Genomic DNA, 16677 nt, shown 5'->3' with positions numbered 1-16677 from the left:
GTGGGCGGGTGCTGCAGGCAGCCTGGGGTGGGGGTGCGGGTGGGGCTGCTGGGGTGGGCGGCCTGGAGAGAGCGGGAATGTGGGGAGGCCGGGGAGGAGAAAGCCTTGTCGGGGAGGAAGAGGCTCCTGTGACTGAGGGTGACTCCTGGCAGGTTCTGGACCACAGCAAGCGGTGGTGGCTGGTGAAGGACCAGACGGGAGACAGCGGCTACGTTCCCAGCAACATCCTAGAGCCCCTGCCGTCGGGGTCGCCCAGGAGCCAGAGCCCGGCCCTTCGGGTACTCCAGGGCTCAACCAGCCTCAGCTCTGGGGCCAGAGCGGGTGGGGCGGGGGCCTCGGGGCCATGGAGAAGGCCGTCCTGGTTGACTTCATGTCATCGCGTGCTCACGTGGCCGAGCTTATCGGGAGCCGGAGCCGAGGCTAAGCCTGGGCCCTACCTGCCAGCATCCCAGAGCAGGGCCCAGGCGATGGGGGCCCTGGGGGCTCTGGGAGGAGTTGGTCTCTGACTCCCAGTGCCCCCAATTCTAGGCCCCGATGCTGCGACTGAGCTCCAGGCCCGAGGAGGTCAGAGCCTGGCTGCAGGCAGAGAACTTCACCCCTGGGTGAGCGCCTCGCCCTGGGGGTGCGTGGGGGGCCTTGGTGGAGGGTTCAGACAGTAACCAAGGAGACCCAGAACCCCAGGACCTGCCTCCTATCTCCCCGCTACCTACACGGTACTTACATGGTACATGACAGTCCCACACATGTTGCCTGGTCACAGCAGAAGAGGGGCTGTGTTCATGCCTAAGTGGGGAGCCCTTGCCATGGGGAAGGCAGTAGGATTGGGGGAACACAGAAGGAACCTCAGCTGCTACCCCCTGCTCCCCCACCCCACCTACCCCGACAAGATTTTCTTCCCTGCACACCTCCCTCCAGACCAGGAGTCTGAAATTGGTTTAAGCCAAAATTCATAGGTTACTCCTTCACCTCCACACACCCTATTCCATGAATTTTCCCGCAACCCCAGCCTCGGAGCCCAAGTCCCCTGCCCACACTGACGGCCTCTGTCTGTCCCCAGCACCGTGAAGACCCTTGGGGCCCTGACGGGGTCGCAGCTGCTGTACCTGAGCCCGGGGGAGCTCCAGATGGTGTGTCCAGAGGATGCCCCCCGGGTCATGGCCCGGCTGGAAGCCAGCAGAAGGATGCTGGGGGTGAGAACACCCTGGGAACCCGAGTGGAAATGTGGGGTGCTCCCTGGGTGACAGTGAGAGCCAGCAGGCCCGCCCTAGGGATGAACTGAGCGTGGCAGGTTCTGGGCACGGGCTCTTCCCCCAGGGACTTGACAACATGGGCTCAGGCAGGCCTGGAGGTCCAAGCAGTGTCCACAGGACCTCGGAGGGTGGGGGGGTCCTTCCCTCATCTCCATCCTTCTTTCCTCAGATAAGCCCTTAGGCACCAACTCTGACGTCTCCAAGATCAAGGCCTTCTCACAGCCAGAGGATACGATTCTCTTTAGAGCCCCAAGCAGTCCTCTTGCAGGCCCCCAGATTGCAGCGAACGCCACACCCAGCTCACACAGCAAAGAGGATGAGCAAGCCCAGAGGTTGGGCGGATGGTGCCCTCTCGCTGCGTGGGGAGCCCTCTCTGGCGACCATCTATTTATTGTGTCTGTCCTAGACCCGGAGCACGCGTGCCTAGCTTTGTCAAGATGCCGCTGAGTCCTCTCCTCCCCAATAAAAGCATCTCCAAGCCTGGCATGCGCCCCCCTTGCAGCTTCTTCTGGGCCTGAAGGGGGGGTGGGCAAGGGAAGGGAGGCAGGAGGAGCTGGGACACTGGGCGGGACCCAGCACAGCCCTGCACCCATCACTGGACCAGACTGAGTGGGAGTGGGAGTCCCACCGCCACCTGGAACGCAGAGCTAGCCTTTGAGATGATGGCCCTCTTTCTGAACAAACTCCCACGATGCTCACCATCGTTGTCCTTCTGCGCACATTGTTCCGGTGAATCCCAAGGCCAAGGGCAGGGCGCTCCCCAGGACCAGAGTCCGGGCTGCGGACAGCGGGAGGCTTTGATCAGCCGCACTGGCTGCTGGTCTGCTGGGCAGCTGCCTCCTTGGATACCATTTCTGTCCCCTCCTGGTGGGCGAGCCGACCTTGAGCTGCCTCCCAGCTTGTCTCTAGAGGCAGAATGTAGGGAACGGTGGACTGGAAGTTCAAAGTCCACCAACTGGCTGGCAAGGCACCTCACTCTCTGGGCCCTATTTTCTCAAAGATTAGTGAAGAGTTTCAGCACTAATGTGGCTTCTAGGATTTAAGGTACACAGCACAGGCACTTCTACGGATTCAGTCTACACAGAAGGCCTGATGTGCTGTGGATCAAGGGCCCCTGGAGTTCTTTTTCTTTTCTTTTCTTTTCTTTTGTTACTCCTCACCCAAGGATATTGTTCCCATTGATTTTTATTGAGATTGAGTGGAAGGAAGGGGGAAAGACAAAGTCAATGTGAGAGAGACACATCAATGGGTTACCTCCTGCACATGCCCCAACCGGGGCCGGGGATTGAGCCTGCAACCAAGGTACGTTGCCCTTGACCGAAATCAAACTCGGGACCCTTCAGTTCTCAGGCTAACGCTGCAACCACTGAGCCAAACCAGCTAGAGGCACCCTGGGGTTCTTAGAGGTTTCCATAAGTATCTCTTAGCTGGATTTGTCCAGGACCTTAACATGGCTGAGGCCCCAGATCACCGGAGGTACAAGACCGCCTACGTCACTTCCTGGAGTTTCCAGCCTCAGAATATCATCTCTTTTCCCTCAAGCGAAAACAGTTCGAGACCCTCGGGGTTTGACACTCAAGGGCAAAAGTTAATCAGAAAGTTAATGTCTTGGGATGGGGAGGAGATATTAAGCCACTGTCCTCTGGGCCGGTGGACCTGCAGGCATCCTAGGAAAAGGGACACACTCCAGGACCAGGAAAAAAGGGCTTTAGCACTGTGTCCCCCAGATTTCCCAACAAAGACTGAGACGAGGTGAGGGGCTGCCCGGATGTCCAGTTCAGTGGAACTAACATGAGCTGCACTTAGACCTCAAACTCTCATGAGAATTTGAGAGCTTAGAATGGCAACTCACCCAACCCCTCCAGGCCTCCTTTATCTCCTTCTGTAAAATGGGCATAACATCTACTTCGCAAAGTTGTGAAGCTTAACATACATGAAGTACCTGGATGACTGCCTGGCATTTCACAGGAAGTGACTGGATGTTAGGCCTATACCTCAGACGAATTTGCGACTGGCTGTTTGTTATCTTGGGAGGAGAGATTCGGCCGTTAGGAATGTATCTATCTGTCCCTGTGTGTTGCACTTTTTTTTCTTTCTTCTTTTCAGTGAAATGTCCTTTTAAAAAGTCCCAACCTTGCTTCAGCCAGACTAATGGAGAAATAGGATTTCCCACATCGGGCGAGGCAGGAAAGGATTTGGGGTCCTAAGTGGCGGGGGCTGGGTAGACCCTGGGGGCCAGGAACCTTGGAGTAGCTCTGGCCTCCTGCCCACCCACCAACATGCACACACAAGGGTGGGGTTCCCGGGTGATCAGAGGCACAGCGTTGCCCACCTTCCCCCTTGCCCCCCAACCAAGTAAATATCTCACTCTCCCGGGGTTACCCTGACTGCTCCGCTGTGGGCGCTCTTCCCACGCTGTGGGCACCATTAACGAGTGCAGCTCCCACCCTTGGGGAGCGCAGAGTCCCAACCCCAGGTCCCCAGGCCCTCAGCCCCCCAGCACGCGCGCTGCACCCCTCCCGGGGCCTCGGGACTGCAGAAGCCGAGCCCGCGCGTGGCCCAGGGGACACGTTAGGAGGGAACCCGGCGGGGGGCGGGGTCCGGCTCTCGCGTTGGCCCCGCCCACCACCTCGGGTATAAATACCGCCGCCCGCTCCGCGCTCGCCAATTTAACCAAGGATGTAAAAAAACCTATACTAACAAAATTATAAGACACTGAAAAAGGAAATTGAAGAAGATACAAATAAGTGGAAGCATATATTGTACTTATGGAAGGAAAGAATTAACGTAATTAAATTGTCCATACCGTCCCTCGGAAAGGACATCACCATGTCGTGCTCTAAGTCCATGGTCCTCGGGTACTGGGATATCCGCGGGCTGGCGCACGCCATCCGCCTGCTCCTGGAGTTCACCGGCACCCGCTACGAGGAGAAACGGTACACCTGCGGGGGAGGTAAGGCGCGTCCGAGCCCCGGGGGCGGCATCGCTCCCACCCAGGGCGAGGGGTGCCCCGTCAGCTGGGAGCGCGCACCTGCAGCTGGGCTCTCTCCGCCCAACCCCGTCCTCACCCTCCACCAGCGCGGCCCCAGCGAGGAAGGGGTCAGGCAGGGGTGGGGATGCTCCTGGGACAGGCTCTTTCCCAGCGCTTCCCACCGCCCTCGGGCGGGAAGGTACGGAGGTCCGTCCCACTTCGTTCTCTCTTGCAGCTCCTGACTTTGATAAAAGCCAATGGCTGGACGTGAAATTCAAGCTGGACCTGGACTTTCCCAACGTAGGTGATTTAGGAGAAGGGGCCCGGAGGGAAGGCATCACCTGGACCCCCCACTTCTTCCCTCTCTGGCCTGGGGGTTGGGGGGGCAGGGGGGGCAGGCATCTACAGCAGGGGCTCTTCGCCTGGATAGAATAAACAGCCTTCAGGGGCTCAAGAACTTGGAGAGAAGAGTTACTCTCACTTCCACAAAGCACTAACTAAAGTCACCAGTTGCTTCTATTGTGCATATGAGCAGTAAGTGACGCTGGTTATGGCCATGTTTGTGGCTTTGTCACTAGTAGAAATCGGGTATTTTCATAGTCTATTGGATATGTGGTAGGTATTGTAAATAAACATGTACATCCATCACACTTGGACATTGTGGTAATTATTACCCCTGCTTGCTATTTAATTCACTAATAGGCACATATTACTGTTACAATTTTGTTTTCTTAATGTTTTTATAAATTGTGTAAATATGTGTAATTTGCTTTATGCCTTTAAAAAACTTCTGCAAGAAGGGTCCATGGCATACACACACACACACACACACACACACACACACACACTTCCACATTTTAAGTGTGAAATACTTAGGAGAAAAATATAAAACTGAAAAGCATCACAGGGCATCTTCCCTCTACTGTTCATGTCCCTGCAATTCTCACCTGCCCCCGGAGACAGGCAGCTTGTTCATTTCACCTTTTCCTTCCAGCTGCCCTACCTCATGGACGGCAAGAACAAGATCACCCAGAGCAACGCCATCTTGCGCTACATCGCACGCAAGCACAACATGTGTGAGTGGGTAGGGCTGGGCACGGGGACAAGGCTGGCCGCTCTCTGGGGGGTGGATATGCCCAGGGTGATTGCAGATCCCCATCTGGCCTACAGGTGGGGATACTGAAGAAGAAAAGATCCGCGTGGACATCATGGAGAACCAGATCATGGACTTCCGCATGCAACTGGTTCGAATCTGCTACAACTCGGACCATGTGAGTCTCCCCGGCAGACAGGCGTGAGGGAAAGGATCCTTAGGAACCCAAGGTCAAGTCTCCATTTTCCTGCCACCTTCCCACCAACCCAAGCTGTCGGAATAGGAAGCAGAACTCTGACTTGGTGGGGGTTTGTCATAAACTGTGGTGTTGGCCCTCTTCCATTCCAAACCCCTCCTGTGCATCCTGCCATCCCAACCTGAGGCACCTGGAGAGGAAGGTGCCTGGGGAAGGGGCCCTGAGCCCCAGTTAGCTGTGAACATGATGACAGCTATTCTCTCTCTCTCTCTCTCCCCCCTGCCCCCAGGAAAAGCTGAAGCCCCAGTACTTGGAACAGCTCCCTGGACAACTGAAACAGTTCTCCCTGTTCCTGGGGAAATTCTCGTGGTTTGCAGGGGAGAAGGTAGGAGGAGGGGAAGGGAGAGGATCGCTCTCTGTCGCTGCAGGTGCTCATGAACTCCCCCGACCTCACCGTCTTCCTGTGTCTCTAGCTCACCTTTGTGGATTTCCTCACCTACGATGTCTTGGATCAGAACCGTATGTTTGAGCCCAAGTGCCTGGATGAATTTCCAAACCTGAAGGCTTTCATGTGCCGTTTTGAGGTGATGGAGGCTCCCTACACCTTTCTCTTACAGAACACACTCACAGGCTCCCCGGGACCCCAGGGACCCCACTGTGGTGGGTCTTGCCCAACGCCAGCTTTTGCCTCGAGGGATCCGTGGTTGGGCACCTCCAGACCTTTCTGTCTTGGGAGGGTCCAGCTACTGTACCCCAAAGGGGGGTGGGGCCAGGCAGCTGTGAGTGCCGCTGTTAGAAACGGGCCTTCAGGCTGTGCTGGTCCCTGAGGCTTGGGGTGCTTCCCCTGCAGGCTTTGGAGAAGATCGCGGCCTACATGCAGTCCGACCGCTTCTTCAAGATGCCCATCAACAACAAGATGGCCCTGTGGGGCTGCAAGAGAATATGCTGAGCAGGAGGCTGCCTCCCACCGCTTCCTCTGCCTCCTCCTGCCCCCGGGGGACCTGTGTGCTTTTTTCTCTGCTCTGCTCAATAAATAGCCCTTAGGCTACTGGTGTCCCACTGGCTCTCTCTAGGGAGGAAAGGCCGCAGGAGAGTGAGGATGCGGGAGAATTATTACCAAGATGTGGCTCAGTCCCTGCAACACTGACACTCCCATCCCCCAGTGTGCTCAGTGGCTACTATAGAGGGTCTTGCCCAAGCCTTGAGGGTGGGCACTAGAAAGGTGAGCCCTGGCCTGTTTGGCTCAGTGGCTAGAGCGTTGGCCTGCGGACCAAAGGATTCCAGGTTCAATTCTGGCCAAAGGCACCAGCCTCAGTTGCAGGCTCCTCCCAGGCCCAGGCCCTGGTTGGGGCACATGCAGGAGGCAACCAGTCGATGTGTTTTTCTCACATTGATGTTTCTCTCTGTGTTTCTCTCTTCCACTCTCCCCCCAAAAATCAATGGGAAAAAAAATTTCCTTGGGTGAGGATTAAAAAAAACACCAAAAAAAACTTGTGTTAGGAGCCGTTCCCCAAAAAGCACTAGAGATGCTCATTTGTATTCATTGTTGAAGGTTGAGCAACTGGATTAAGGCATTTCCAGTTCAGAACACAATCGCTTATGTGACTCAAAGACGAGCTGCAGCGCATGTCATTGATGGGATGGTGGAGTGGGGGCCACTGGCGTGTGTTCACATGGGTCTGCCTCTCAAGCCAGCTTAGGGCTCAGCACCGGAGCCGGGCCTCAGGGGAGAGATTGTACAGCCCTTATCCTTCAGCGGCAGGTTGAGCAATGAGCCACACTGATAAATGGGTTTGGGGGTTCGGAGGCGTGTGGGGGAGGGGAGCATTGGGGGCTAGCCAGTGACTTTTCCAATCTGCAGATTTGCTCGTGTCACTCTCCTACTTAAGTACAATCAAGGGATTCTTAATCCTCTGGGGAAGGACGCAGTCTCCTCCACTTTACAAAGTCCTTCAAATCGCTCCACTTCCTGTCCAGCTACCTCTCTTGGTAGTGCCACCTGCCCCTGCCTGGGGCCCTTTCTGAATTCCCCGGGGGCTGCCGGGTGCTGGACATCCTGGCTCTGCCACGACAGGCTGGCCCCTGGACCTCGTGCCTCCTCTGACCAATGAACCCTCCCTCACCGGCTGTCATGAGAAGTAAGCCACTCTGCCTAGAACAGACCTGTGTTATGTAAACCTATAAACAAGTTATCCAAAAGCACCGCCGCAGCAGCTTCCCACAGTTATGACTCCGCTCACAGGTGCCGGTTGAGGCCTCCCTCAGTCGAGGTCTCCCACACACCTGACAGCAGGGCCCCTGCTGACCACCTGGGCCCTGAAGCTGGAGTTTGTAACACCCGTGTATTAAGCCACTGAGATATGTTTGATCCTGACCAACATTCCCCCGGCTCCCCAGGCCAATATATATATAGCTTGATTTTAGAGAGAAAGGAAGAGGGAGAGAGGAATAGAAATATGAACAATGAGAGACAAGAGAGAACTATTGATCAGCCTCCTGCAGGCCAAAAACACCGGGGATCAAGCCCACAACCCGGGTACTGCCGGAAGCCGGTCCATCCTTGCTGCTTGACAAAGTTGCTGCAGGGAAGAAACATCTGCACAGCTTACGTTTCAAGGGACCTGGCGTATATGGCATACTGTTCTTAATATGTTTGCTCCCCTTCTTGGCGCTATGTGTTTTAACCAAGGTCACCTCTCCGAGAAAGGTTGTTTCCCCAGGTAGGGATTTCTCCCTGAAGTTAGGGATAGAGCTCCCTTTGAGCTGTCCTCCTTTTCCGCAAGAATGGCACTGTCCAAGAGGGAGCGGGAGGAGCTGAAACCATGGAGAGGGAAGACGGTGAAGAGGGTACTAAGTTTCTCAGAGCCCACGGTGGTCACAGCAGCGCTGAACGGTGTGGGGAAGGGCGTGGACAAGGAGAAAGCAGCTGACCATCTGAAGCCTTCTCTTGATGATTCTCTCCGATTCGTGGACAAACTGTTTGAGGCTGTAGGGGAAGGCCGAAGCTCTAGACATTCCAAGTCTAGCAGTGACTGGAGCAGAAAACGAGAGCTAAAGGAAGTGTTTGCTGATGACTCTGAGAAATCCAAGGAATCCTCAGGAGGGAAGAAGCGACGGATACCCTGTGTTGAGGAGGTGGACGAGGAGCCAGAAGTGATCCCTGGGCCTGCTTCAGAGAGCCCTGGCATGCTGACTAAGCTCCAGGTCACACAGACGATGGAGGCAGCAACTCGACAAATCGAGGAGAGACAGAAACAACTGAGTTGCATGAGCCCCCCTACAGCTCAGCCAAAGACTCCTTCTTCCTCCCACCCAGAGCAACTTCCAATTGGCAGCACTATTCAGGCCGCCACTTCCATGAACGATGCCATGGAGAAGGCAAGGAAAGCAGCTGAACTACAAGCCCGCATCCAAGCCCAGCTGGCACTGAAGCCAGGGCTCATTGGCAATGCCAATATGGTGGGCCTGGCCAATCTTCATGCCATGGGCATTGCTCCCCTGAAGGTTGAATTAAAAGATGAAACTAAACCTACACCACTGATTCTCGATGAGCAAGGTCGCACTGTAGATGCAACAGGCAAGGAGATAGAGCTGACACACCGAATGCCTACTCTGAAGGCCAATATTCGTGCGGTGAAGAGGGAATAATTCAAGCAACAGCTTAAAGAAAAGCCATCAGAAGACGTGGAATCCAATACCTTTTTTGACCCCCGAGTTTCAATTGCCCCTTCCCCGCGGCAGAGACGCACTTTTAAATTCCACGACAAGGGCAGATTTGAGAAGACTGCCCAGCGGTCACGGACAAAGGCTCAACTGGAAAAGCTGCAGGCAGAGATCTCACAAGCAGCTCGAAAAACAGGCATCCACACTTCAACTAGGCTGGCTCTCATTGCTCCCAAGGAGGAGTTAAAGGAAGGAGACATTCCTGAAATCGAGTGGTGGGATTTATATCACCCCCAATGGCTTTGACCTCACAGAGCAAAATCCCGAGAGAGATGATTACTTTGGAATCACAAATCTTGTTGCACATCCAGCCCAGCTCAACCCTCCAGTCGACAGTGACACACCAGTTGCTCTGGGAGTATAGCTTACCAAGAAGGAACAGAAGAAACTTCGAGGGCAAACAAGGAGGGACAGAAGGAGCTGCCAGAGGAAGTCAGGCTGGGCCTGATGCCTCCTCCGGAACCCAAAGTGAGAATTTCTGATCTCATGCGAGTATTAGGAACAGAAGCTGTTCAAGACCCCACGAAGGTAGAAGCCCATGTCAGCTCAGATGGCAAAAAGACAGAAGGCGCATGAAGAGGCCAACGCTGCCCGAAAACTTACAGCAGAACAGAGAAAGGTCAAGAAAATTAAAAAGCTTAAAGAAGACATTTCACAGGGGGTACACATGTCTGTATATAGAGTTCGAAATTTGAGCAACCCAGCCAAGAAGTTCAAGATTGAGGCCAATGCTGGGTAACTGTACCTGACAGGGTTGGTGCTACTGCACAAGAATGTCGATGTGGTGGTAGTGGAAGGGGGCCCCAAGTCCCAGAAGAAATTTAAGCATCTTATGCTGCATCGGATAAAGTGGGATGAACAGATATCTACCACAAAGGGAGAGGATGAGGAGGAATCCGATGAGGAAGCTGTGAGGAAAACCAACAAATGTGTACTAGTCTGGGAAGGTACAGCCAAAGACCGGAGCTTTGGGACATGAAGTTCAGTGCCCCACAGAGAGCATGGCTCGGGAGCATTTCAGCAAGCACAGGGCTGAACACTACTGGGACCTGCGCTAAGGGAATCGGTGTTGGAGTCTGCTGACTGAGACTCCTGCCAGCCCCTGCCTCCACCCTCTTGCCTATGTCTCTTCAGTCCCCCTTATGCTACTTCCCAGCCCAGCCCACTGTGTGTGTGATCTCAGAACGGCGCCACGCTGACATTGGGGCAAAGGGAGAACACATTGCTCTCTTCCCCTGTCAGCCTGGGGCTGCCCTTTACTCCCCGTATGTGCATATGATTAAAGAGTCACTTAAAAAAAAATTCTGATGACCAGGACGCCAAGCGGGATTCCCTTGAGGAGGGGGAGCTGAGGGAGCACCGCATGGAGATCACAATCAGGAACTCGCCCTACAGGAGGGAGGACTCCATGGAGGATAGACGAGAGGACAATGATTCTTTGGCTTTCAAACCACCCCAGCAAATGTCACGGAAAGAGAAAGCTCATCACAGGGAAGATGAGAAAAGAGAGAAACGTAGGCATCTAGTCATTCAGCAGAAGGGGGCAAGCGCGCCAGAGTGAAGGGGAAGGAGAGAGAGCAGGAGCACTGGAAGCGGCACCGAGAGGAGCAGGACGAAGCTCGGAGCTCGCCAGGTGTAGGAGAAGTGGGAGATGGCGAGAGAGCATTCCAGGAGAGAGAGGCACCGCCTGGAGCAGCTGGAAAGGAGCGGGAGTGGGAGCACAAGCTGTGGGAGCAGCAGCAGTAGCAGTGGGAGCCTGTGGGTCAGACCCGGTCCTGCCCGGACGACGGGCTGCTGGGACCCGGGCTGCAGTGACGTGGCCTCGAGTTGAACTGCTGGCCTCATTTTCCACATTTCGTTTCTATTTCGTCTGGGCTTGTAAATTTGTAAAATTAAATCTTATTTCCTTGTGGGAAAAAATCCAGAAAAAAAGATTAAATGAATGCGTGTGTGATTGAATTTCAAGTGAGCAGGTGCAGCTGTGTGGCCCCACGCGGAGACAGGGCCAAGCGGAAGCCATGAGAAGGGCGAGTCCCCAGGGTGCGGAGGGAAGGAAGTGCATCCACAGGTCCGCGTGTGTCATGGTAGACGCCTGAGGACATGAGAACAGATCTGTTATCTTCTGCAGAATAACGTTTCCAAAGTTAGTTTCAAACGGGACAAGCCACGGAAGCTGGGCCTTTCGGTCAGGACTCTGCTTTATTGGGGGCTGTTGGGGCTACCCCACAAGGTGGGAGCAGCCAGGTCGGCTAAAGGAGGAGGATGACCATCGGCATTTACAGAAGGAGTTGGGGTCCATGAGGACCCGCCCCTCGTGTTCTCTGCTTCCAAGTCCTGAGTTACCAGGTGGCAGCCGGCAGGTGTCTCTGTGTCTGTCATCAGTAAAGGTCTCTCCATGAAGCCGCAGGAGTTAGAAAGACAGCGGCTAACAACCTGAAAGTGCGGTCACCAGAGGGACGGAGACAGGAGCCAACCCAGAGATTGGCTGATGTCAATAAAAAGAAGAGTCTTATTTCCCCACATCTCTTCTGAATCATCTCACCAGAGGGCACCCCATGAGCTTTGCAAATAAATGCAAGTCAGTTTCTCTGCAAGTCTGCGCGCAGGCTGCTTCCTACTACATCCCAGAGCTCACCCTTTTCCCTTTTCCCACGCCCCTTCCCTAGCATCTTCTATGGGACGAATTGGGGGTCATCGGCATTATGCTTTGAGCCTGTCGTTTTCAAAATCCCGGCCTGAAAGTTCCCCACAGAGAGCAGGCAGTTCCGAAGCCGAGTCCTTAAGGCTCCTATAGAGCCCGCATTACCGATGCCTAACTGCCCACCTTCAGATCTGTCCTATTTAGGCGTCTGTTATTATTCAGCTGTACCCACACCCAGCAGAACGTAAGCCTCGCTAATTCACCTAAAATCCCCTCCCCTTGGCTCAGGCACAGGCCTGCAGGCTCTGAATTCCTGAATTGCACACAAGGGTGCTGCACTTCGGTCTTAAAGGAGCAGGCCCTGAGAATTGGTTTTCTGGTGAGGGTCAGGATTTCAGAGGCAGCAGTGGTGAGGCACTCGCACTCCATACCACGTGTGGGGGGGAGGACCTCCGGTGGGTGTCTGTTCCCAACAAGCAGGTAGGCCCACCTCCTGGCTGCCCAGCCTCCCTGGCCAGTCCCCTGGCCTCCCAGGGACGCTGCTTTTCCTGTTTCAGCAACAAGGAAGTGATATGCCGCTCCCCCTGGGGTGTATCTGAGAATAAGATCTTATCTTGCATACCTTAGCCTCTATCCTACAGGCTTCAGCTGCTGGCTGAACTCCAAGGTCTCCTCTAACCTGGGGCTTAATTTTTATACCTTCTCTGGGTGTGGGAGGAACTGCAGCTGGCCACCTAACTGCATTCTTTTGAAACGTGGGTCTACCCGTGTCCAAGTAGAGCCACACGTGGGAACCTCACGAACAGACTGTGAACGACTGTAACTTATGCAACTCTGGCCTCACTTGCAAAGAGCACATTGTCTCCGTGGGTTTTTCCTCTAGTTTCCTTCCCAGGCTCATGACACAGCTTCCACCAGAGATGGGAAACACCCTACAAGACGCAGGAGCCACAAGAAGGAAGGAAGGGGCCTCGTCCTGTATAACTTCAGGGACCAGGGCTGCCCAACAGCCTTTGTTGCCGGGGAGACTGTGAGACCTTAGTTCTTGTCTCTCTCCTTTTTTTTAATCCTCACCTGAGGATATTTTCCCCATTAACTTTTTTTAGAGAGAGTGGAAGGGAGGGAGAGAGACAGAGAGAGAAATATTGATGAGAGAGACCATCAATTGGTTGCCTTCTGCACCACCCAACCTGGGCCAGGGGTCAAGCCTGCAACCAACGTACAAGCGTTTAACAGAACTCAACCCCGGACTCTTCAGCCCACGGGCCGACACTGAGCCAACCTGGCTGGGGTTGTTCTTGTCTTTTTTTTTTATGTATATTTTTACTGATTTCAGAGAGGAAGGGAGAGGGGGAGAGAGAGAGAAACATCGACGATGAGAGAGAAGAGAGAATCATTGATCAGCTGCCTCCTGCAGGCCTCCTATTGAGAATCAAGCCCGCAATCCAGGCATGTGCCCTTGACTGGAATCAAACCCGGGACCCTCAGTCCGTAGGCCGATGCTCTATCTCTGACCCAAACCAGGTAGGGCTTTGTCTTTTTAAAGGAAAGATTTCAATTGAGAGACAGAGTGTAGGAAAGAAAGAATTTATACTGAGGACAGTGTCTTAGATTAGAAGAAGCAACAGGACCGCCAAGGTGGGGCCGCCGCTTTGGCTGGCTGGAAAGTCAGAGAAAAGGGCACCTTGGAGACAGGCTCAGGGGGGTTTCCCGGGACGAGCTGCTGCTGCCCACTGCTCCCCTGGTTGCAGGTCTCGTGGAGTCCCTTAGAGGTGAGGGGACACGCGCCTGTGGGGGAATAGCAGGGGCGAACTCTTCAGAGGGAGAGCGTGCGTGCCCCGGGCCCTTCATCCGAGGGTATTTATCTCCATCCTGCAGGTGGAAACCTCAGGAGAGGCCGCAGGGGAGGGTCTAGGAGAAGATTCAGCGCTTTGCAGGTGTGCTCTTTCGGGGTCATGGTCTCCCGATTGGTCGGTGCAGGGCAGGGGTCATTAGTCAATGCAGCTGGGCCTGAGGCAGCCATTTACTTGGGTTTTTTGCTTTTCTGGGCCCGGAGCTGGAATACAACTGAGGCCCAGATGTCACCTCTAGGGAGGAAAAAGTCAGGGTGTCCAAGCGATGTGCTGGGGGAGGAAAGGCCACCCCGGGGGTGTGAGTCTTGTTTTTCCAGTTTTGCCCCCTGCTAGGCAGCCGGGCTTTGGGCCCTGGCGAGGTCTGTGCCTGGAGAGGTTCTCTCCCTGCTCTGCTCGTGTCTGGCTCACCGCCTATAACACTCGGACTCTTTGCCGTGGAACCTGAAAGAAGAATAAACTTCCTTTTCTAGAAGCTGCTCTCTTGAGGTCTCCATCAGCTTTGCCTTTCTCTGCTACTACGATAGCAGCTGAGGAACCCTAGGCAGGGAGCTCGTAATTAACACAGGAGATTACAGACCCACGCGGGGGACACCAGAGCCCCCTTCTCAGTGTGGCTTGTGTCCCCATTCTAGAAGGGGACGGACACCCTCAACGACATCTGAGCACTGTCACCAGGCACCAAAGAATCCCAAGTTCTGAGACCTCTGCCGGGTCCAGCCACAATCACATCACCTTTCAGTTGCCTCCATTTCGGGGTAGACGTGAGCAGAGCTAGGACGATGGACCAGGCACAGGCCACCAGGGCGAAAGCCCCGGGTGCCTAGCAATGGACCATTGCAGGTGGGACCTCTGGGGGCGACCTTTGCTCCCCAGCACATCGCTGACTCTGCGGTTGGGACCCCTGACCTTTCTTCCCTAGAGATAACCTCTAGGCCTCAGTTATATTTCAGCTCCGGCCCCAGAAAAGCAGTAAAATCAGACTAGTGACCCCAGGGCTGGCCTCAGGACCAGCTACATTGGATAATGACCCCCCTGCCAGGGCGTGGACCAATCCATGAGTGGAGACTTAGACCCTGAAAGGACCCACCTGGAAAGCTTCGGAATATTCTATTCAGATCTTCCCCTGGGACCTCTCAAATTTCCACCCTAAAAACCTTAGGACAGGACCCAGCACACCCTCCCAGGAGCACCCCAGGCTTCTCCCCTCCCCCTCCCCCTCCCCCAGGCAAGTCACTTTTACCTTCCCCACTCCTCAGCCCCAAGGGCCCTTCCTTTGCCTCTAGAACTTGTTTCCTACGCCCATTTCTCTCAATTACTGCTTCCACCTCTGTGATTTTATAAACAAGTATTCTCTTGTAGTTTGAGTCTTGGTTCTGAGTGATTTCCTAGCCAGAACTCAAGTACTGAGGTTGCTGCACCCAGATCTGGTCTGACACCTCCCAGCCCCACCCCACGGTCTAACACCTGATGCCATGCCGCAGCCCCAACCGTGTGAAGTCCATACATTCTGCTATTTCTGCCCCGCACTTTAAAATGCTTAGCTTTTGTCATTTTGACCACAATGTTTAGCAAATAGTTTTCATTGGTGACTGTTTCCTTCCTTACATCTTCCTTCTTTTTTTTTTTAAGATTTTAAAATTTTTAGCGAGGACGGGAGAGGGAGAGAGTGAAACATAGATTTGCTGCCTCTTGCAGGCCCCCAACTAAGGATCGAGCCTGGGCATGTGCCCTGACCAGGAAGCCACCGACGACCTCAGTGCATGGGAAGGTGCTCAGTCAAGCCACGCCGGCCAGGCTCTTCCCTCTTTGTTAAGGATTGAGTTCTTTTGTGACATTTCGGAGCTAATTAAGCTTTAATATAGGTATTCCTTTTCATCTGCACTTCTAGATCAGGAGTCGGCAAGCAGGCCATCTGTGTTGGAACCCGGGCCCACCCATTCACTTCTGTATCGGGGATGTCAGCTTTCACACTACAATGATGAGTAATTGACAGAGACCACATGAGCCAGAAAGCCAAAAATATTGACTATCTAGGCCTCTCCAGAGAACATGTGCCAGCCCCAGTTCTGGACCTACAACTGTTTTACTCGGATGTAACATTTTTATTATGTTAATAAATCTTTTATCTTTTAACCTGCTCATCTTTTATCGTAGTGTCACTCCTAACTTCCATTCTTTCTCTTTTTTATCCTTACCCCTCCTGCTTCAGTAAAGTTTAACAAGCTTTCGGTTTAACTTTTATCTTACCCACTTTGTAAACTTTGGTTAGCTTTGCTGAGCTTTTATCTTACCAGTTTTATCTTTTTAAGTTAATCATTGATTTCTTCATGACCTGGCACGTGATTCCCACGGCTCCCTTTTTACTTACTTACTGCAAGAAGTACAGTTGCAGGCAGAGATCACTGGGACGGATGCCCAACCAGACACTTCAGAGCTCCTCCAGTTGCGAGTTGTCTCTAGGGCCTAGAGTCTAGGCCAGGGGTGGGCAAACTTTTTGACTCGAGGGCCACAATGGGTTCTTAAACTGGACCAGAGGACCGGAACAAAAGCATGGATGGAGTGTTTGTGTGAACTAATATAAATTCAAAGTAAACATCATTACATAAAAGGGCACGGTCTTTTTTTTTTTTTAGTTTTATTCATTTCAAATGGGCTGGATCCAGCCCGAGGGCCGTAGTTTGCCCACGGCTGGTCTAGGCTGTGCCCACGGCGATCCCCTAAGCCCTACACCTGTGCAGGTGTCCTAACGTCAAAGCCACACTTCCTCCTGAGCACGCACACCTGCTGGCCTGTGGCCCAGCACACGGGGCCCAGGTCAGACATCAGGTTATTCAAAGAGCAGCTAAAGCAGTGGTTCTCCACCTTGGCTGCACATTAGAATCACCTGGGAATCTTCTTAAAATCCTGATTTCTGGGCCTCATCCTCCGGAAATTCTGTTTCTTTGTTTTG

At 53.8% G+C, this 16677-nt stretch overlaps 2 protein-coding genes, 1 long non-coding RNA gene and 1 pseudogene across 4 annotated transcripts in view; all 4 read left to right on the top strand.

Annotated features, from left to right (window-relative positions):
• EPS8L3 (EPS8 like 3) overlaps positions 1 to 1734 on the top strand; it is an 8525-nt gene extending 6791 nt beyond the window's left edge. The window contains exons 13-16 of the mRNA XM_015563413.1: positions 153 to 278; positions 529 to 602; positions 1058 to 1190; positions 1420 to 1734. Of these exons, the coding sequence (XP_015418899.1) occupies positions 153 to 278; positions 529 to 602; positions 1058 to 1190; positions 1420 to 1431 (345 nt within the window). The 3' untranslated portion in view covers positions 1432 to 1734. The remainder of the gene's footprint in view (positions 1 to 152; positions 279 to 528; positions 603 to 1057; positions 1191 to 1419) is intronic.
• A 2333-nt stretch (positions 1735 to 4067) lies between these two features.
• Positions 4068 to 6558, top strand: GSTM3 (glutathione S-transferase mu 3 (brain)). Its single transcript, XM_006762977.2, has 7 exons — positions 4068 to 4203; positions 4457 to 4521; positions 5216 to 5297; positions 5392 to 5492; positions 5800 to 5895; positions 5984 to 6094; positions 6361 to 6558. Exons 1-7 carry the CDS (start codon positions 4080 to 4082, stop codon positions 6457 to 6459), a joined length of 678 nt encoding a protein of 225 aa, XP_006763040.1. The 5' UTR covers positions 4068 to 4079; the 3' UTR covers positions 6460 to 6558.
• Positions 6559 to 8281: 1723 nt separating this feature from the next.
• On the top strand, positions 8282 to 10320 carry LOC102761593 (annotated as a pseudogene).
• A 2482-nt stretch (positions 10321 to 12802) lies between these two features.
• LOC107182959 lies at positions 12803 to 15860 on the top strand. Of its 2 annotated transcripts, none has more exons than XR_001513720.1 (2): positions 12803 to 12904; positions 15616 to 15860. It is a non-coding gene; the product is annotated as an uncharacterized LOC107182959 (long non-coding RNA). The 2 variants fall into 2 exon arrangements; XR_001513719.1 differs by lacking the exon at positions 12803 to 12904 and adding an exon at positions 13362 to 13398.
• Positions 15861 to 16677: the final 817 nt, after the last annotated feature.

The sequence above is a fragment of the Myotis davidii genome, unplaced genomic scaffold (assembly GCF_000327345.1).
Source record: "Myotis davidii unplaced genomic scaffold, ASM32734v1 scaffold217, whole genome shotgun sequence".
Taxonomy (NCBI): Eukaryota; Metazoa; Chordata; class Mammalia; order Chiroptera; family Vespertilionidae; genus Myotis; species Myotis davidii.
This window is presented reverse-complemented; position numbering and strand designations above follow the sequence as displayed.

Bases quoted from the DNA above. Each gene is read 5' to 3' on its own strand.
- GSTM3 (XM_006762977.2), top strand. From the start codon at position 4,080: ATGTCGTGCTCTAAGTCCATGGTCCTCGGGTACTGGGATATCCGCGGG. The intron at 5,298-5,391 runs GTGAGTGGGTAG...TCTGGCCTACAG, and splicing joins CGCACGCAAGCACAACATGT to GTGGGGATACTGAAGAAGAA. The intron at 5,493-5,799 runs GTGAGTCTCCCC...CCCTGCCCCCAG, and splicing joins TCTGCTACAACTCGGACCAT to GAAAAGCTGAAGCCCCAGTA.